Raw genomic sequence first — 23,222 nt, forward strand, 5'->3', positions numbered from 1 at the left:
TTGCTTCATTGTCTTTACATGTTTAATATCATAGAAAAATACTTACTAATCCTCCTTTTATTCATTTTTGAAAGGAATCTGTTGTGCACTTGTGTGATTTGTAATTTTCTTTTTCATTTATATATATTTATAATATTTACAACTTACATTTTTATTGTAAGTACTATCCACAATATATTGTTATTTTAGATTATATATATACATATATATATATATATACATATATGTATATATATATATATATGTATATATATATATATTCATATATTAGATGACATATATATATGACATTTTTACCAGACCAGAGTTACAGATTGATTTCTTGGGTTAATTTTCACTAGTACTGTTGGGCACTTTCAATTCAATTTCTTTAGCTCAGTTGTATTTTCTTCTCTGATTTCTCTGATTATTGCTTCTTCTCTGTCTTAGCTTTTTATGCTGGAATTTATATGTTAAATGTGTTGGCTTTCATGAATATATCTCTAGGTCTTATTATTTATCTCAATACTTTAGTGTCTTTAGTCTGTTTCTCTAGTTCAGAAGGAATTTCTTGTTTTTAATTTCTGTTTTACTCTTTCAGTTTTTTACAATATCCAATATTTCATTTACTATGCTCATATGGATTTTAATTTATCATAGTTTCAGCCACCATTCACTTTTTAACAATTTCAGATTGTTCCTTCTTCATAAACAAATTTAGAATTATACTCGTCCCTTGAATCTTGTGGAAAATAAATTCAGAAAATTTTCAGTAACTTTTCCATAATGAAAACTTTCTTCTTACTCGTTACATTAATCTTCTTTTTGTGAATCATTTTTTTATGTTCTTTAGAGAGGTTGTTGAGGCATTTTGATATGAGGAATGGAAAGGAACACACTAAGATAGTGTATGGCTTATTCAGTATTTCTTTCAAACAGAAAGGAAAATAGAAAGCAGAGAGGTTAACTGTAGTTATTGGTCTTTTAAAATGCCTGCAGTCTGGGGATAGAAGGGTAAGGGAGCAGAAACATCTGCAGCTCAGAATTTTGCCTCAGTGTTAAAGAGTTTCTTTTCCATATTTAGTAGCCACACTTTTGCTTAAGTAGGAGCTATACTTCTGTTAAGTTACCTTCTCTAGGAACGTCAATTAATCTGATATTATCTGCACTTAGAAATTATTTCAAAAGCCTGGTGTATGGATATTAGCATTCTGCTTCTATGATTCCATTATGACACAGATATGTTACCATTTTTATATTATCTACCTATATTTTTTCCTCAATAATATTTTTTTTCTTATTATCCTGGCACTGTTTTGTGTATTTTCTTGCTTTGATTTATGTTAGTCTAAATGTTCTTTTCTGTATGGTTGTTTTATGTGACAATTTATCTCTCTAATGTGCAAGCTTCTCCCTTTTATATTCTTTTCAATATTTTTAATCATCTTTACTCTTATTGTTTTTATATTATATTTTGCTCTTCTTGTCCTTAATTTTTGTTCTTACTGTATAATCCAATCTACATTTATGATTATATTTTTTCACAAGTTGTAGCATTTTATCCTCATTATTAATCGTTTCTACCTCTAGGGTTTATGCTTTAAACTGTTTATCTCATTGCTTTCTAAACTTTAAGTTCCCTTATCATAAATCTAGTTAATTTTTGTATTTTGGAAAATCCCAATTTTCTATCTTTGTGGTTTTCAATTCTATTATTTTAATACTACTTTATGCCTTTTAACATAATTAAAGTTTAATTTTTATAGTTATGTCCTTACTTACAATTTCACTGTTTTCTCTAGAACTTTCTTTAATTTATTTCTATATTGTCTACCTAATTATTTTTTATTTATAATAAAAAAGTGACCATAAAGTTAGCCCCTTCATACTTATTAATAGATTGTCCATTCTAATAGGTCTCCCCAAATTCTAATTCTTGACAAATAAAAACATGCACTATTTAATTATCTTCTTGTAAAAGAATACTTTCCAACCAGGCAACAAAACATATCAAATATGTTTGATGCATATTTTCTTTAGATGATATAACATGATCCATCTCTTATATTCTCAGAATCAGTGATCTTATAATTTTTTAAATTTGGAAAAAAATGTCCATATCAATATGCACTATACTTAGATTTATACATGTAGAAGTTTACAAACCGAATGACTCTTCACCCCCATGCAGTAACTGGGCTTGCTAAGGAAACAGGTTGGGCTGAATTTCCCAAGAAATGGCCAAAGTTGACTGTCCTTTATAAGATTCATCAATAGTTTTCTGCCATCATTTTTTTTTCATCAGTCCAACTGCAATATTCTTACCACTAGTAAATTCTCCTCTCTTCTCCATAGAAATCATAGGAGAATTTTCTTGTTATGTGCACCATCCTACTGAGAAGACCTTGTTATGAGAATCATGGACAGAGAAAGGTTGTTTAGGAGAGGAATACAGATAATTTTTTTCTTTTTCATTTTATTTCTTACTTTCATTTTTCAACTAAGCTGCCAAAATGAAAATATTAAAGAATTCTATTAAGTGACTTCCCTTAGGCCATGAGGCTGCTTAAGCAAAAAGAACAATTATCTGGAGCGCAGAGGACAGGTAGCAGCAAAAAATGTAATAATTTTCCTAGTTCCATGTTTTGCATATGGAAAGCTTAACACCTATCATTTCCCTAACAATATGAGGGAAAAACAAACAAACAAACAAACAGAACCTAGAAAGACTGTCTATCCTATAAGGAATGGGCTTGAGTTTGTGTTTGTTTAGTTAATATGATTTTCAGCTCAACCTTAATCGAGTAGAATTTTTCATTTGTTTTAATTTGGAAAACACTTAACGGGTAGCATGGCAAACTCAGAATTTTTAAACAGAAGCATCATCATCATCATCACTATCACTATACCTCCCACAGGAAAATAAAGAAATGTAGAAGCATGACAACTTTCCAATAATAAAAAAGGATATATGTTTATTAAGGCTACTAAGATTTTTTGTTGCATGGGCTGAAAGGACCTATCTAAAGGTTGTCTCTCTACAGTAAGATTTGTCCCCTCTTTTATATTCTCATAATAATCTCATAATAAATCACTCAAGAATTAACATATTCCCCACATTTTTTTCCCTACATGCTACCATAATTATCATTAGACATTTCCTTCTCAGTCCTATTTTGACAAGGACAGTTTGATATCTTATTGACACTGTGTTCGAATAGCATAAGATCCTCATTGTATTGGCCAGTGGAAAGCTCAGTACCAGATGTGGGTCCCATTTCTATGATTGTGTAGGAGCTCAGGGCATACATTTTTATATTAACCTCACCTCTGGATACATGTGTTTTCCAAACTTCATTGTTTCCTTATACCAAATTTCTCACTTATTTTTAATAGGATTATCTTCTATGTATTTTTTTGAGTTAATTAAATTATTCTAAGATAGTGGTACAAATACCTAAATATGTGTAAGGTAAACACTGTGTTTTTACTCATAAATTGATCCTTAAAACAAATGTTTTCTTAGAATCAAATTTGAGGTCTAATATATTATGGTACTCAATTATTTGAGTCATTCATTCTCAAATTTATTGCATTTTGTTTTTCATTTCAACAACAGGGGTTTAAATTGTGGCACAGAGCTATAAATTTCACAATTCACTAGGTTGCTGCCAACTGCATTAATTAGCTACATTAGGTGTTTTACATTATGATTCATATGAACACAAACCACAATGTGCAAACTTAATTGAGTTCCAGGTAACAATCTCCTCACTTGGAAACATTCAGCAGTTCCAAGCTCATGAAAAACAGCGATTTTTCAGCTACAAGAATGTATTAGTATAATGCATGTTATAATTATCAATTTAAATAGCAGGGTGTGGTAAATTTAACTGCATTCACTACATCATTTTTTTTTTTTTTTTTTTTGTCATCCAGACAATGATAAGTGTCATTTATTCTAGGTTCAGGTATGTACAGGGAAATGCAGAGAAGATTTATTTCCTCCCCAGATAGATGCACTGTTACTTAAGGTTTTTAAAATTATTATTACAAAAAAATAAACAAAATAAACATTATTACAAAACTTAAAATAATTACTAAAAAGCTCTATGGGCCCATTTAAATCAGCTGGATAGAATAAGTGCCAGTACATGAGAATCATTCTTAGATCATTTCATGAAATAGCACATAAAATTAACAACAATGGGAAGGAAAAAAGTCAGATACCAAAGTAACTAATTTATTAGCCTTTAACTATTAAAACATTTGCCCTTAAGCATGTCTTTTGATTAATTATAATTTGCTTCCGTGTGACAGTAAATCAAGTAAATTTATCTTGACATTTCCCCAATGATTGAATAGACCTTTTTTTGGAAGAGAGTTTTGAACCATCTGAGATACCTCTAATTCTTACCATTCAGACTGTTGCCTTAACTCAGCCAGCTGGTGAAGCCGTTTAAGTGCTTTTTCTTGTTTCTTCTCATCTTTCCATGACTTGGAAGCTACATTTCGAGCAAACTCCCGTTGCTTTAATTCTTTCAGTCTCTATGGACAAAGAATAAAAACAGAAAGGGTACTATAAATAAGTAATATCTTTTCTACCTGTAAGTCTCCTTATTAAACTTTGTCTTGGGTGCACAGGTGACTTTCTGGATAGAGAGGGTAAAGCACTATTTCCATGGGTGTTCTTCTCTTCTCCAAGATAAAGTTAGTTGTCAACTGGCTTATTTATCAAAGCTTGTCACAATCACTACAGAAATGTCCTGCCCAGTGCTTTTTGGGACCACTGTGGCTACATAACTGCAATCATTTATGTGTCTATGAAAACATAAATGGCAGAATGTGTGATATATGAATGAGGGTGAAGGGAGAAGAGGTTATGGGGTGCACTTTCCTCTCCCTACTGCCCACAGTCCTCTCACTTGTGAAACATGCTTAGTCTTATTCATGCAAATTGATACTATTAAATATACTGGGTGAAATGAGCTTGTTTGATTTAAGAACATCTATTATTGGGAAAGATGCAGTTCAAAGCTCTAATGAGTGATTCTTAACTCTTTTTTTTTTTTTTTTCCTGGTGGAGGTATTTATCCAATGCAGATTTCTATATTGTATCCAGGAGGATAAAGATAGGTCAGGATTTAAACTCAGGGAAGATGGTTGCTTGGCTTTGCTTGATTTAAATTAACCTACCACTTCTTTTAATTAATCTTTTCTCTAAAACAATTGACTTACATGCAAATTGGATGTTACTCATTACCTGTTGGGATTTCTACTTCAGAATTTGCCATTAAGCACACCCATTGATATTGAACAAATTGAGAAACAGCCACAATCAAATGAGCATCTTGAAGTTTGGCATTTAATCCTGAATTGAGAATATATTTGAAGATTAGTCTCTCTTAACTAAATTATTTTAAACTGTCTGAAATCTATACCCATTCAATTTGTTTTCATTTTCCAAATCAAGTCTAGAAGATATTTCCCAGGAATGGCAAAAACCACATAGCTATCAAGTGAGGTTATAATGCTGTACTAGAATACTGCCCACCCATGAAGTGAGGGTACAACCTTTAATGGTCATTAACGTTGTTCCTGAAAGGGAACATACTTCTGTGAGATGGTGGCCAGATAACCACACCTGGGCTAAGTATCTGAAGAAGGAGGCAAGACCAACCTTTCAAAGAGATAATATTCTAGGCCCAATGAACAAGAGTTTCACAGAACTAGAAGCAGCCACAGGGGCAATAGTGGAGCCAATCTGAATTCAATTTTTGACAAATGCTTTACAGGCTTTAAAAAAAAACAGAAAATTTCAAGAATTAAAATTGTGGCCCATGTGTTTTAAACAAAAAAGGATCAACAGTTCTCTGGAGTCGATAAATAGCAGAGTGTCTAAACCTTAAGGAATAGGCATGGTCAGAAGACAGAGAGAGGCTTTTAAAATCTCCGTTACTACTTTTCCTCCTACTCACACTTCCTCAGTCCCCATATACATAATAATCTAGTCTTCCAGTGAAAGCTTGCCTTGTGAGCAAAGACCTTTTGGAAATTGTTCTACACAATTTAAGGGCCCACATAAAATGAAGTTCAACTGTGTCAAAGAGAGAATATGGCTACATAAGTAAAGAGCAGAGAGATTGTTTTTTTTTCTTTACTCTGTTACTACAGAACATAAAATACTCTATTATATATATATATATATATATATATATATATATATATATATATATACATTTAATTTTTTTTTAATGTTTATTCATTTCTTGAGAGAGAGAAAGACAGAGCATGAGCTGGGGAGGGGCAGAGAGAGAGGAAGACACAGAGCCCGAAGCAGGCTCCAGGACCTGAGCTGTCAGCACAGAGCCCAATGAGGGGCTTGAACCCACAAACCGTGAGATCATGACCTGAGCTGAAGTCGGATGCTTAACCAACTGAGCCACTCAGGTGCCCTAAAATACTCTATATTGTATTTAATATTTGATATGACTGGTATGTAAAACCTGAATAGCCTAGGAGAGGAAATTTGTTCATTTACTCACATCTGACACTTTACTCTCATTATTGGAATTGTGTTTGAAACTTCCGGGTATAACTCTCTTTCTTTAGCCCCCCAGTTTCCAGGGCTGCACCTTTAACTCTGAGTTATAGAAATGAGTGAAAATTCTGTCTTACTCACCCAACAACAAATATTGTCAACTACTACTATATAACAAGGATATAAAGTTGTCAAATCAGTAATTTTCCCTTCAGGAGATACAGACAAGGGAAGAGGTATTTTCACAAGACAGTTTTGTTTCTCAATAGGGGTGGACACAAGATGTGTTAGAAGCATATAGGAAAAGTTAAGATAGAAGGGGGTGGGTACAGATTTGTTGTGTTAAGGAAGTCAGCCAAGTTAACATGTGTCTAAGGAACACAGAAAACTAGAGGAGATTTTGTTTAATGACATCTAGCCATAGATTTGGCTTAGCAAATGCTGAGTGCACAAGGCTGCACAGAGGGGAAAAAAAACAAAACAGAGAGCTACAGAGAGATCCCGTCAAATTTTCAGCATACTGAATTACAGCACATGTATATGAAAAAACTACTCCAAGCCAAGAAAAGGGCCACCTGAAAGAATTAATGGCATCAGTGCCTGGCAGGCATATAGGGTCAGGAAGAGTGTTCTCACCAACAAAATGGAACAAACCCACAGGACACTGAGTATAGAATTCATGGAAATCTTGCCTCAGTAGAGAATAATTTGCTGTGGATTGAGCATTACTTTGGATTTGCCTAACGAATCATAAAAGCAAGAGCTACAAACATAAATCTGACCATAAGTAACTTAACTGCATTTCAGAACCAAATTTAAGGAAATTTATAGAAATATAAAAATATTCAGCAACAACAAGGAAAAAATTAATAACCTCTGACATGCAATCAAAGATTAAGATCAAAGATTATCAAGAAAGCACGAACTAAAATGAAATAATCAAGACCAATACAGAACCAATACAGAGGCTAGAGTTGGCAGAAAAGTACATTAAGACAGTTATAACTGTATCTTCTGTGCTCAAAAAGTAGAAGAGATGATTGTCAACTGGACAATTATGCAGTTAGAGTCTCTGAAGAAGGAGGAGGGAATATTTGAAAATATAATGGGTGGAAATTTCCAAATTTCCTGAAAACCCACAGATCTCCCAACATCTCAAGTGCAAGTAACATGAAGAAAACTATCCCAATGCTTGTTATTATCAAATTTTAAAAAATCAGTCAAAAAAGTGGAATTTTTAAAAGCACCTCAAGGGAAATGACATATTCCTGCACAGAACAAAGAGTAGGATGGCAAAAGAATTCTTCTTGGAAACAATACAAGTGAGAATACAGGGGAGCAGCACATTTAAATTCATGGAAGAAAATTAAAAACTTCTCGGAATAAAATTTTATACTTTGTGAAAATATCTTTTCAAATGAGGTGAAATAAAGATATTTTAAGACATGAAACACTGAAAGAATTCCTCAGCGCACCCCCAGGATAAGAAATGTTAAAGAATATCCCTGGGCAAAAGGAAAATAATACCAGATAGAAATGTGTGATTACACAAAAGAGCAAACACCAAAAATAATAACTACAGGATAAATAAGACATATTTCTTAGTGTTTAAATGTACTTAGACCATTTAAGCAAAACAAGTAGCTATGTTTGGGGCAATTTATAACAAATTATACATAAAATGTTTGTCAACAATAGCAAAAAATCCAAGAAGGAGAAATATGTTGAAAGGTCTTATTCAATACTGAACTGGTAGAATAACAATTGAAGGCGGATTGTGATAAGAAGTGGACAATATGGCAACCATTAGTCTAATAAAACAAAGTGGTTTAGCTAATAGGATAACAAAGAAGGTAAAAGGAAATCATTACCTCTACTCAATCCAAAAGAAGGTAGAAAAAAGTATAACAGGAAGGTAAAATAGATGGGACAGTTACAAAACAAACAGTAAGATAACAACTAAAATCTAAATACATCATTAATCAAATTAAATATAAATGGTTAAAAAAAACACTGGAATTGAAAGTTAGAGAGTATCAGTTTGGATTAAAAAGTGAGCTCCAATTATATGTTGATTATAAAAACAAACTTTAAAATACAGCTACAGTGGGTTAAAAAAATATAAAAAGATTTACCATGTCAACACCAGTGAAATAAAGCTGGCAGGACTCTATCACTATAAAGCAAAGAAGATTCTAGAGCAGATATACTATTAGGAATAAAAAAAGGGCTATTTCATAATGATATGGAGTAAATAAATCAGAATGACAAGATAAGCCTAGATGTTTCTACGTCTAACAACAAAGCTTCAAAATACACAAAGCAAAAGATAAAACTGCAAGGAGAAAAAGTTAAATCCACAATTATAATAGGAGTTTTTAATGGCCTTCCACCAAACAGAATGCTAATCGCAGATATATATTTCTGGAAAAGGTTACACCGAGGTGACCAAAGCTCTTAAAAAAAGACCCTTCCAACAATTGATTTGTCTAATGAAAAGAGAACTGGACAGATAAGGAAACCTTTCCAAAAACATATGGGTCAAATTTTGCCAACTTCGTATTTTAGCTTGAGTTTTCCCAAGTTTCTACTTTTCTTCTCGTGTCTACTTATTTAAACAATGGCATGCGCTAAACTGTCAGTAATCTTACTTAGTTTAAATAGAAGACAAACCAATTGGAAAATAATAAAAGTTCTTTGAGAGTATATAGTAGATCAGTCCTTACTGAGAACAACACAAGACAAACGTATTTCAGGAAAAAAAAAATTACTTACTCACACATTTACAAAGATCTGTAGAAAGCTCAGTGATGGTTAATGACTTGGGATGAACAGATCAGAGCAGGTGAGGTTGAATCTCCCTGGGGGAGTAAGGAAGACAGAAAGTAGCACCTAACAATAGGGGGAATTAAATGAAGTGTCTGCTTTCCAGAGGTGTGGGATGGTAGACAACACAGTATAGGGCTTAAGAGAAGGATTCTGAAATCAGTTAGACCTGAGTTTGTATACTGTCTCTGTCACTTACTAGCTTTGAGTCTCTAAGGTTACTCAATCTTCCCAAACTTCAGTTTACACATTTGTAACCTGGAAGACTATCACTATTTACCATGTAGAGTTCTTGGAATTAATATTTGAGTTGAGAAAAGTATAACACTGAGCACAGCGCCTGATACATACATTGCAAATGATCAATGAGTCTGAACTATTATCACTATTAGAGGTAAGGAATGGTCAGATTTTATGGAACTGTGGGAAGCAGCGTCAATAAAGAGCCCTCGATTTACCTGACAGTGGGGAGCCATTAAAAACACTTGATTGGTATTCTTACTGAAAACCGAGTGTTTAAGTAGTTTTCATCTGGATTTTACGAAACTGGTAGGTGTAGTCTTTTCTAAAGGAGACTACGGAAAAAGGAAGGAGGCTGGGTATGTCCCTCTTCCTTGTCTTGAACAATTTATACACATGTATTTTCTGTAAGTCCAAGATCATATGTCACTCCCAAAGAAAATTATAAATTTTGGATTAAAATACGATTTGTTGTCAGACTCTTTTTTGATAAATCTTATTTAAAGTTTGCTCTTGGGTACTTGCATTATCCAAAATGGATCTCAAGCAAGAAAGAGGGTAAAAGTATTTCCTAGAGGGAAATGGGGACATCTAGTTCATGTCGTTGTTATTTTGCAAAGGAATTTAAAGGAGAGATTGCAGAGCAGATGGTCTTCCTGGTTCTGAAGAGAGGCTACCTGCCATGGTCCTTGCCCAGATCAAAAGCAATTTAATAAAGGACAGATGCAGGGGTCAAGTCAAAGGAAATAAAGCAGCCCTCACATATCTTCTCCAGTTTCACAAGGTGTTTCATTCGCTCTCAACCAAAAGTACCATAAGGCTTATGGAGATATATTTGCTAAAGCACATTTATGAAATATTTGGAATTTAATTTTCTTCTTAGCTTCATTTTAAAAGCACAAACTAAGCAATCTTTATTTCCCTACCTGCCAACATGAATGCTTGGCACACACATTGCAAGTGGAGTTCAGCTGTGAATAAATAAATGAAGAGGCAAATTGATCAGGTCAGTGAGTCTCTATGTGCTCGGAATGGTAAAATCCCCACTATTATTGCATACCAGTCAGAATATGCATGTCAGCACCTGTCCACTGGGGTAACCACTCCCCGTTCATCTTCACTGGAGCAGAACAGCACATGTGAAACACATTTACTCAAGTATCTACTTTCTCCATGTCTTAAATAGAATAATTCCTTTCATTCCTGCACTTACATCCATAGATCCCAGGGTAATTTACTGGCGTTAATGTTTTTCTTCACAGAGGAACAAAACCCCAATGCAAAAGGTCAAAATTATTAACTTCCTTTTAGAGGCAAAGCAACAACATAGGGGGTTAAATGGCACGATCCACACCAAAGCAGACACCAAGAAAAGAACTGCGACTTGAAAACAGAATGTCTCATCCTCATAAAAGTCAGGAAAAGTCACAAGAATTTATGAAAAATTCAAGATATTTATAATAGTTTCATTTTGTGAAATTAAAAGTCTATCCAGTTCTGAGATATTGTTCATTGTTCAGAAATGTTTTTGCCACAATGATTTGGGAGACATTTATAGATAATTAACAATAATCTTAAATGGGAGAGGGCATAATGTGAACAATATGATCAAGACATAAGAATTAAATTCCATAAAAAGTCTTTATTTTCTACATGCTGAAATGGGACTTGCCTTATTTTCTGCTTTTTTGCACATCATTTTTAATGTGATCTGGTAGTCATACAAACACAGGGAGTGAAACAAACTAAAATATTTTAAGGTCTCCCACCTTAGAAGATACGGTTTGGGCCACTCACCAAGGTGAGTTCCCTGCTATCTTCCGGAATGAATGCATCTGCACATATTCCCTCTGATAGCATTTACTCCTCCAAGGACCAACAGAGCCACGAGCAAGCCAAAAACAGGTGAGACGAAATGAACCTGGAGCCACTACTCTGCCTCCACCCATTTCTTCACAAGTGCTTACAGCAGCATCTGGAGGATCCTTCATATCCCTGCTGAAATGGGAGTTGCCGGACTCTCAAATTAATTGCTGATGGCCAGCCCACTGTACTTTGACGATCAGGACCTAGAGATTCCTTGTTAGGCTCATTTTTGGACTCTTCAACTGGGTAAGCCCAATGTTCAGGAGAGACACAGGTATGAAGACACCACTGCTTAAGCATGAGTTTGGGGATGTGTCTAGATTCTAAAATTATCTGAAAATGTAGTTAACATAAAAGAGGTTTCTTTATAACCCCAAATAGCTTGAGATACCTCTGTTGCTAAAGGAAGGGGATATACTCAGGTGTGTAAGGTATGTGCCCATGGCAAGCCACCATGCCACCCCCTTCCAAGGCCCAGGATCCCCTGAGAAGTCCTCAAACAGCAAAACAGACAGCTGTAGTGTTTCCATTTCTTCTGAGCAGTTCCTTCCACCTTCTAGCTATTGTGGTCAGGATCCAAGTCAGCTATGATACCAGACACGAACCTTTTACTGAGTTTTTAATTGTAAGGTTTATTTACATTCTGTACTATGGCATAAAGTTTTTAGTACTTTGTAAGCCGTACTGTATCAGGCAAGAATATAGCCAATAAGATGACGACATCCTTATCTCTAGTAACTGTTGTGAAATGATGAGCAGTATTACAAAGGAAGTGCTTTGGTGACAAGTAAATGGAAGTTGCTTTTCAGACTGGTTTAGTAGCAAAATCAAGGAGCTTTTAAACTCCAGCCTTCTCCATGTTCACAGCATGATAAGAACCCATACACCATATTAGAATAGCATTAATTCTAATATGTGTCCGCACACATTAAGTGTCTGCAGAAAGTATGTCCAAGTTTGGAGAAATCCAGCATTTCGGGAATGAACAAATAGAAATTCATTAATTAAAGTTATGACTTGTGTAAACATTTGATTAGACTAATACTTAGTTAATAAGACCTCAGAAAAATAATTGTGCATCCCATCACAGTACACACCATGGTAAATAAATTCAATATAAGAAACACAAGAATGTAGACCAAGAAAATCCAGACACCTTTCCCCATGCAACAGGGTTTCAAAACTGCAACTATTTCCCTAGAGAAAAAGTAGAGAGTGTCAAAATGTTCCATACAATTTTTTTATAGTCTAGTATGTAAATTACTTATAGTTTATCTTTAAAAAATGTTATTCATGCCCCAAAATGTTCAAGTAAATTTTACAAATCTCTCTTTTAGAAACACTTCCAAGTGTCAAAATGTAGTTAGAATGGGTATCAAAGGGTTAATGAGTTAAAGTATCAAATGTGTTTAGAATATTTTGCTGTGTGAGGTTCATTTCTATCTGGCATTCCTAGTCATGTGTGGACTAGAACAAGTCCTTAAAGGAATATTTTATTTGTTTATTTTTTTTTTTTTTTTTTTTTTTTAAATTTTTTTTCAACGTTTTTTATTTATTTTTGGGACAGAGAGAGACAGAGCATGAACGGGGGAGGGGCAGAGAGAGAGGGAGACACAGAATCGGAAACAGGCTCCAGGCTCTGAGCCATCAGCCCAGAGCCTGACGCAGGGCTCGAACTCACGGACCGCGAGATCGTGACCTGGCTGAAGTCGGACGCTTAACCGACTGCGCCACCCAGGCGCCCCTTATTTGTTTATTTTTAAAGATCATGAGAATTAATCACATTCTTTGTGGGAAAGTTTTAGGAAATAAATGATGTGCACTGAGCCCAAAACGTCTAAAAAGGAGATCTTACAAGAAACCCATGGCAAACATCTGCCCTCCCAGAAGACCATGTGGTTGTTGTCACGATCCCATCTTTGTTTAGCAGTACCTAAGGAAACCCTGACCTGATGCACTCTGACCCAGCTACCCCACTGCTTCTTTAAGAGCAATTCCTTCTATTTCAGAATCTTGTACAACCTAACATTATATTGATTTTTAAAAGCTCTTTCAATTTCTACTTCATCCTCCCACTCTTTCATACCCTAGTTGTGGGTCAGTGACACCGCTGAGAACATTGCAGGCAGAATTATTTAATCTGAACATACCTGCAAATGAATACTGTCTTAGCACAGGGAAAGTGTTTTCGAGATTTCTTCAATTTCCTAACCAAATGCTATTTGGAAATAGAACTGTCTTTGAGAAGAAGCTATTAAAATAGAGACAGAAACAGAAATGAGACATTAATGAAATTAGAGTCTGGTGTAAAATTGAATTTTGGATCATGTTACACTTACACAATAAATAGAGATGATATTTTAAAGCTAAAGATAGAGCATTCACGTGGGTGGTGTGTTAGACACCTGACTGCAATGACTTAGTCTAATAAGGTTAATTTTATCCTGATCCAAGAATCTATACTCAAGTATACACCACAGTACTTATAACCTTCTCTAGAAAGGCCAGAATCCAATCTCCTTTAAGCTTTTAGTTTCCTCCAACTTAAACACATGACTGTCTCATCCTGGCTGCAATATAATGGAGAAATATCAGGCATCAAAACTGCATTCCAGGTAGGAAGAAAGGAGAGCTAAGGGCAAAAGCTAATTCTGTACTTTTTTTTTTTTTTTTTAGTCCTATAAACAACAGCTTTTTGGAAGCTGCACCAAGTAGATTTTAGTTGCATATCACTTGCTAGAAGAATGTCACATGCCATTAGCATTTAAATAAGGAGTATGGTGAATCCAGGATTTTAGCTAGGCATAAGGCCACCCCTCAAATAAATCCAAGTTTTGTTAGTAAGGAGAGAGGGTGGAATGGACATTGAATAGGTAAACACAGCGTCCCTTCTACTAAATTTGCTAAATGTTGACCAAAGGGATGGTTGCAGTTAGTGTTCATCCAAGTGCACTGCTTCTTTCAGACAGAAAATTCCTCTCTACAAGCTCTAAGCCACTGGGCTGCAAAACAGGATATGGAGAAGTTTCAAGGTATTGTAGTCTACATCTTCATAAAAGCCTAAATTTAAAGTTACTAATTCTCTTATAAGATTTCAGATTGATTTACCTCTTTAGTACATTGGGTTAGAAGTAGATAGAGGTCAGCAAACTAAGGCCCATGGGTCAAACCTGGCTCTACGCCTATTTCTAGAAATAAAATGATAATGAAATACAGCCATGCTTCTTTGTTGACATCTCATCTCTGGCTAATTCCAAGCTAAAATGGCAGAGTGAAGCTTATGCAACAGAGACCATAGGACTTGGAAAGTCAAATATATTAACTATCTGACCCAGAAAGTTTGCCAACCCCAGCAAGAGAAACAATCCTGTTTCTGTTCAAAATGAGGGAGGTAGTTAATTCCATATTTATACACCACATGGGATATTCTCATAGAGAGAAATAATGAGATCCAGGAAAAACAGTAAAGCAGATAGTAGCAGGAGAAAGACATAATGGTATTTGGAGGAAAATACCAGTTTTAATTAATGGACAATAATAAATCTGTAACTGTGAATGCAAAACTACCAGCGCTCACAGAATAACTTCTAGTCTTCCTATTAAGATCTTGATTTAGCTTTAACATTCCCAGTTTCCTATGGGAAGTCTCACTGAATCAAGCCTGACTTTGTTAACAAATCAAGCCCTGAATATTCTCACTGAAATAGGATCTCGCAGAGCTATTAAATGCACAGCTAATTTTCTGAACTCAACAGATTGTATCGTTTCTTATTTCAAGTGTTTCACTGATAATACTCACAGAAAACATTAGGCAGATATGAGATTCATGGCTTTTTTCTATACTTTTCCTATCTTTGCATGGAGGTACTGGTGAGGAAAGAAATAAGGAAAATATAGATCGTTCAGTCAAGAGTGTCCTAATGTTCCTAGAATAAGAAGCATCATATTTGAATAACACTAAAGAGACTCACTGGTTCTGGGGTAGGAGAGTTTTGCAAGTAAAACTGATTAGTCTTCAAATACTTTTATTCTGTTCTTGTTTTTCAAAAGTATAACTCCATTTACTAAGTGCATTGTGGGAAACTTCTGATAAATGCCCCCTTGCTAAATGCAGGAGCCTAGGGAAACCAAGGTTTTACTGAGCATACACTTGAGAAAAAAAAAAAAAAAAAGATTTTAGGCAAGATTGTGAAAGCAACTCCTTTAATTTGACCCTTGATTTCTTTACCTTCTTAAGTAAATTAGACTTGATTTTTTTAATATTTAGGGCAAAATTTATTTTCAAAGCTTACATTTCCTAGACTATAAAAACAAATATTTCTAAAAGCCCACTTTAGTTATTTTCTCAATAATTAATGCTTCTCTGACAAGGAAATAATTTGATTGAAAAAAGTGTTATTTTTAAAACTGGAATTATTTGACCAAAATTTCATCAATATCTATAGTTACTATTACTCCAAAATAGCATTTCATATGTTCTTTCTTATAGTGATTGCAAAACTTCTTGGAAAAGTAATCCAAATGAATGTATTTCCACTAAGATTACATTTATACTTTAATTTACAGTGACAATATACTTCATAAATCTTAAACTTCCAAAACACTGAAAGAATTGTCTTGTTTCCAAATTGCCCACTCTCAGATACTTCAGTAAAGTATAATATTTAAGCAGAATATAAACATAAGTGTGCATTTCTGAAAATTTACAATAGTTATTTAAAATTGGGCCAGTGTTTAATAGACTTAAAAAATTGATGAATGTATTCACTATTTCAAAATTATTACAACAAAGAATATTTTTAGTTGTGTTTATGCTTTTTCTCACACTGTATGCATTATTCATTGTGTATTTTATATCTTCAAACATATTTATTACATTTTTTTAGGTTGAACGCAGGGGCACCAAGAAAGGCTGCTAAGATTTACTTTAACTTTTAAAAATAAAATAATTTCATTCGTAAAGAAATATACTGTAACTGTCAAAGAAACCCCAGTTTTTCAATGATCAAACTAACGAAGTCATAATGTTTTACAATACCCAGTAGTGTTGAGTTTATGAGAAAACAAGCACATCCATTCACTCTTGGTGTGAGTGCAAACTGATGCAATCCCTTCAGAGGGTAATTTGGTAATAGCAATTCCATTTCTATATGTACCATCCTCCTGACTCAGCAGTGCTACTTCTAGAAACGCACCTCTCAGATAGAATTACACGTCTGAACAAAGTCTATTCCTTGTAATATTTATGGAACTAAGTTCAGGGGAAGAAAAAAAAAAAAAGGCTGTTTAATTCCGGAGTCCTTATTCTTAACCACTACTCAAATTGCCTGTGATAGCTTCTTTCTGGGAATGACACACAGTTATAACCATATTTGTAAGCTGTGTTGCTTTCTATTCCTTTTTTCTTTTTAAACTTTTTTTAACATTTATTTATTTTTGAGACAGAGAGAGAGCATGAGCAGGGGAGGGTCAGAGAGAGAGGGAGACACAGAATCTGAAACAGGCTCCAGGCTCTGAGCTGTCAGCACAGAGCCGGATGCGGGGCTCGAACTCACGGACCGCGAGATCATGACCTGAGCCGAAGTCGGCCGCTTAACCGACTGAGCCACCCAGGCGCCCCTATTCCTTTTTATCTAAGTCTCTTCCTTATACTTGGTCGTGAAATTAGTCAAATAAAAATTTAAAAATAATTAGAAAACAGAGAAAAAGTCTACCATATTACTTTTTTTTTGTTTTAAGAAATATTTGAGTATAGAAAAGAAATTATCAAACTCAGGGTCTAAAGAATCAGTGGCCTCAAAATTTACTTTCTAAAGGCCAGAGTCAAATAATGTCAGAGCTTTTGTTTTCTAGAAGCTTTTAACTTTTCTAGAAAATAAAACAGTGCATCAATTGAGATGAGGATGTTTTAAGGAATTGAAAATTAAGATTTATGATAGTGAGTCAATGTAAAGCAGAAATAAGAGTTGCAGGAGTCAGGCAGAGTAAGAGCAAGTTGAGAAATGGGCAACATCCAGGATAGGATTCTTGGCATTGGTGAAAATATCAGGGGGTTCTTTCTATTTCCTTCCTTTGAAGTGTTCAACCAGCCATTACATTCAAATCTCTAAAAAATATCACAAAGACACAATTTTAATGGAAAATTTAATGCGATTATGCAATTAACTGAAATCTGTGATTCAAGTAAAAACCTTCCACTTTGACATTTCAATTAGTGGTTGTTTGGGGACAAATTATGCCTGGAGATGAAATCTGTTTGGATAACTCAGTTATCAACAGCTATTTAATGATGCTGTTTATTTACCCCTTATTTCATTTAGCTTAGTTTTAATTGAATTCCATAAATCTTATTAACCATGGTAATTCAAAATTTGGACAATAAATTATTAAATTTATGAGTAGCAGTAACTTCAGAAGGCCACACATTTCAATTTTCCTAAATCAAGCCATCTAACCATTAGTTGTTTTACAAAGTGTTAGAATAAACATAGAGATCATTAAAAAGCACACATTGTTATTCAGTATAAATAAATAGATACGAAACAATAAGTGAATAAGTTTCATAGGAAACTTCAAATAAATACAAATGGGTCAAAAATATCTCCCTTCAAAAATTAATACCTGAAATAAGAAAAAAATGTAAATATATAAAATATTCCGCTGAAGACATATCAGCAAAGCCTTTATTTCCTTCGAGTTTATGTAATATTTATGTTTATCATATTTATTATCATGGTGAAAAATTGAAAACAAGCCCGAAGTCCAAGTATAGAAATCGGTTAAACAAGTCATGATACAAACATTTCATAAAACACTTGCCACCAAAAAAAATCTATGCTGAGGGAAAAAAACTTAATAACCTTGGAAATGTACATTGTAACAGATACAATGTTATTCAAAAATTACACCCTGTTGCAGCACCAAGGTGGCTCAGTCAGTTGAGCAACCAACTCTTGATTTTGGCTGAGATCATGATCTCACAGTCATCAGATGGAGCCCTGCATCAGGCTCCACTTTGAGTGTGGAGCTTGCTTGGGATTCTTTCTCCCTTTGCCCCTCTTCCCTATGCACTCTCTCTCTCTCTCTCAAAAACAAACAAACAAACAAACAAACAAACAAACAAACAAACACCCCACCATAACACCATGCTCCTCTTCCTCCCTGCTAACACATTTTTTTTAGGGTTTTATTTTAGTATTTGAGAGACAGAGCACAAGCAGGGGAAGAGCAGAGAGAGAGGGAGACACAGAATCCAAAGCAGGTTCCAGGCTCTGAACTGTCAGCACAGAGCCGGATGAGGGGGATGGACCCACGAGCGCAAGATCATAATCTGAGCTGAAGTCATATGCTCAATGGACTGAGCCACCCCAGGTGTCCCCTCCATTTTTTTTTGTTTTTTTTTGGTATTATGTGGCAATTTCTTGACCTCAGATGTACATGTGACGCTGATATCGCCATGGTCATAAATAAAGTCCTACAATTTGGCCATAAGAGAATCGTAACAGACTCAGTTCCCATGCTCAAATCAAATTGCCAAGTGACCACTATGTTCCTCCCTGAAATGTTTTAAAATATTTAATAAACATTAATCAGGACAGGATGGCAACAAAGTAGTATGCACAAGACCCAGTTAAAAGTATAAGTGCTTTAAAAAAAGTGCAAATGCTTTATGTATATTAATTCCCTTAATCTTCACAGCAAATCTATGACATAGATGTTATTACTGTCATTCCATTCTACAGATGAATTGAAGATGGCTAGAGGCAGAGTCAGGCCAGTTTAGAGTGTGGCTCTAATAGCCAAAATATGCCCCTCTAATGCAAATCTATCTCAAAAGCAATGGAGAGAAATTCTTTCTAGGTGAAAATATTTTGTGCTCTTTTGAATTTTTAACTCTGTACTGCTTTTCAGAACATTTTTCCCTTTCTCTTTAGATAGAGGAAAATGAGATCCAGGTAGGATGAAGACCACGTCTTTTGCTCTATGCCACTCTGTAAGGCAATAGTCAATAGGGACTTGGACATAGACTGGAGGTCTATGCTTTAGAAATCTAGCAGCTGTCAAGTTTCTGTGGCTGATGCTTCAACTGACCCCGACAACTGAGTTTTTGATGTTGGCAGCTTTTGCTGAAATAAAATCATTATAATCTAATCAGAAACAAGTTTGAGGGTGATGACTTTAAGAGAGACTGACCTTCAGTTCCTCTTCAGAATTTTTAGCTAACAAATATTTTTAGCTAACATTCTTTTATATACACATACATAGACATGTACACATACATAGATACATGTCTCAAAACATGTTTGATACATGCTCAAAAACATCCCCTGTATTTTCATTTTTACCATAAATACAATGTTTGTAGTATTAAAGGAAAAAAATGCACTGCACAAGCTAAACAAGAAGGAACACTTTATTCAAGACTATTGCAATAGGGGAGAGAAAATGAACACAGCTTCGCTGGAACAAAAGGAAGGATTTTCAATGGCTGGGGTAAGATAATGGAGAAATACTGGAGGACATTTTGGGGAGCTCTATCAATGTGATTAGGCCTTCTATGTTTGCTAATTGTCCCTTCTTGAAGTTAGTTTCCTATGTACCCACAGAGACTGAGAGATAGGAGTTCAATAAATACATTTCAAAGGCACAACTCCCATGGCCTGAGGGAGGCATTCTGGATTGTGGAAGATTTACATCTCTAAGTGACAGAAAGAATTTACAACTGCAAGTTTTCTAAAGTTAGTGCTCTAAGAAAACAGCATTCAGGGGCCTAAAGTCAGAAGGAAACCTGTCTAAAGTTTAATCAAGCTTAGGGGAACGTTAAGGCCATCTTGGTCAATGGCAAGTTTGGAAAATGCATGTAGAAAGAATTAAGAATATGCATTACCTTTACTTATTAACAAAGGTATCTATCAACATTTTGGTGTTTGCCCTTTCAGTGATTATGCATCACTTATTTATAAATATAAATTTGTCCTACATGCAATTTTATACTCTTTTCCACCCAATTCTTATCAGAGCCATGGAACAAGTGAAATCAGATGAAAATCTGTCTATAATAACTACAACAAAACAACAAGAAGCCCCATGAATTACAAGATTTTTATGTGTCAGGCATTCTGGTAAGCCCTTTACTTCAACAATCTGATTTAGTTTCCCCAAAAGCTTTTAAGTACAATTTGTACCCATACCCCACTTTTTTACATGAGAAAATTGAGTCTAAGAGATGCTGAGTAAGTTGCTGAGAATTATATAACTAACGGTCAGTTTTATAGAATTTATTTAGTATTATAGACTTTATAGAATATAGCTGCCTCCCTCCCAAGCCCTAGCTGGGAAGGCCTATACACTATTTTCTCTGACAGAATCTTTATGTACTTTGCAGCTTTTCATTAACCCTCCCTTAGAATCATGACATTGTCATCACCAGGACTTTTCAACTATATTTTGAAAGTCATATTTTCTACTCTACATAAACTGTATTTTATAAAACATACACCCATGAAAGCTTTGAAATGTTCATTTGGGATTTAGCATCTGAAATTTAGAATGTTTCTGTGCCAGCAACAAAGAAACATCTGCTTTTTCCTTGGTTAACAAACAAAACCTCTACAATGCAAATCAGCTTCAGAAAAATTATTATTTACCAGGGTACAATTACGATCCAGGAAGTATCTTTGTGTTTTTTTTCCAAATGCGTGCAACTTACCATAAGTAAAGCCAGTTATTTTCTTTACTATACTTCAGTCCAATTTAATAATTCCCAACTCAGGTTTACCATAATCCAGTAGGTCTTAAGAGAAAATCTCAATGCTGCTGAATTTCTCAAAGGAATTTAGTTTGAATTCACTTTTAAATAAGCCTAATCCAGTACTGTTAGCAATATGGTGTTAAATTCAAGATTATCAAGAAGTGGTAAAAATAACTGAGCATGTCTTGACTGTTAGTGCTATTCTGTGTGAGGCAATTGGCGAGGTGTTGTGAATGAGAGATGAAAATATGACACACAGCAAAGAGCATGCAAAGAGAAAGGAGATATGCACATGGTCTCCAACAAGAATGGTTTACTTATTAGCAACAGAAAATACTAAAACTAGGGATGATTTCTTGGAAGGGTACAAAGTATCTTACTCCAAGACCTGGAAAGTGTAGGTAGACTGAACAATGGAATAACAGGAACAAAAAAGCTGTGAACTGAGATGATTTTATCTGTCAATAGAAGATTGCATCCCTTCTGTGGGCACACAAATGGCATTATTCTGTCTCTGTCCAGCATGCCTATCTCTATTTTGGAATATATTAGACCTAGTATGGCCAGTCTAAACTAGCTGTACCATGACCCGACAGATCCTCTGACTCTGATTTCTAAGTCATAGAAGGAAAGAATGTACCTGAAAAAACTAAGGCCATAGGTCTATCCAAATCCCACTTACCTTGGACAGAGTGGGTGAGAGCTGTGGCTTAACTTGAATTCAGCAAGAGTTGCAGGTATAAACAATGTGAGAAAAGGCCATAAGCAAGTTCTCTAAAAATTGCATATAAGGCAGAGGAGAAAAAGTTCAGCACAGAAAATTATTGTGCACTTGTTACCTACACAATCTATTTATTTTTATTTTTTAAATGTTTATTTATTTTTGAGTGAGAGAGAGACAGAGTGCAAGCAGAAGAGGAGCAGAGAGAGAAGGAAACAGAATCGGAAGGAGGCTCCAGGCTCTGAGCTGTCAGCACAGAGCCTGATGTGGGGCTCGAACTCATGAGCCATGAGATCATGACCTGAGTTGAAGCTGGACGCTTAGCCAACTGATCCACTCAGGCACCCTGGTACATACACACTCTTAATGCACAGTGGAATGTGCTAAGTACTCAAGAGATGTAGACCTATTGTTATGATAGTGAAAATATAAAACATTATTTATTTTTGGTCATTTATATGTATATGTATTTATGTATATACACATATGTATGTACAAACAATTGTAACATGTGACATATTCAAGGTAATAACTCAAACTATTATGTCATGAGTTTTTCACATAGAGTTACAGCATTTGAAGTGAGCATTAATAAAGATATTGATATCTATCATTAATTTAGTGCCTAATTTATGTTGACACTTATGAAATGTGTTTATGCATTATATCATTTCATTTTTAGAGCAACACTATAAGTAGACTCTATTATTTTCCCCATCTTAAAGAAAGAGTAAATGGCTCTTAGAGACGATAAGGACTTGCTGGAGACCACATGTCTAAGTAACAGAGGCATGATTCTGACCCATATTTCTTAAACTAGTTCTCCTAATCACTATGCATTACTGTCATGCCAAGCCCTGATGCTCGTAGAATGTTTTTAGAGAGATGGTATTCTAATATGTCACTTGGAAGACTATAGGAGCAGACAAGAGGATGGGAACATTCTGGAGTATTCAAGGAACACAGAGGAGCTATTTTTAGCTGAAACATGGGATGCACAAGGAGAAGAAAGAGACCAAACCAAAAAGATCAATCTGGTTCTGAGCATGGTGGGTCATGAAAACCATGATAAGCAGGAGAAAAATTAAGTGAAATAATTCTTGAGGAAAGTATGATGGTAGTGAATAGGGTGGGTTGGGAGGAGAAAATACTGAGTCATAAAAATCTCATGAAACTATTGCACTGTCCTGTCAAGATCATCTACTGCAGTCCACTTTATTTAGTTGATGTAAATAATAAGCACCTTGCAGCCACTCATAAATGAATGAACTGTGTAGCCAAGAGATCAGCTAAACTAA

General features: G+C 34.8%; 1 protein-coding gene across 1 annotated transcript in view; it reads right to left on the bottom strand.

Annotated features, from left to right (window-relative positions):
* Positions 1-23,222, bottom strand: part of ZNF804B (zinc finger protein 804B) — a 512,004-nt gene that overhangs the window by 5,182 nt on the left and 483,600 nt on the right. The window contains exon 3 of the mRNA XM_058725168.1: positions 4,397-4,527. Within this exon, the coding sequence (XP_058581151.1) occupies positions 4,397-4,527 (131 nt within the window). The remainder of the gene's footprint in view (positions 1-4,396; positions 4,528-23,222) is intronic.

This window comes from Neofelis nebulosa, chromosome 4, assembly GCF_028018385.1.
Source record: "Neofelis nebulosa isolate mNeoNeb1 chromosome 4, mNeoNeb1.pri, whole genome shotgun sequence".
Taxonomy (NCBI): domain Eukaryota; kingdom Metazoa; phylum Chordata; class Mammalia; order Carnivora; family Felidae; genus Neofelis; species Neofelis nebulosa.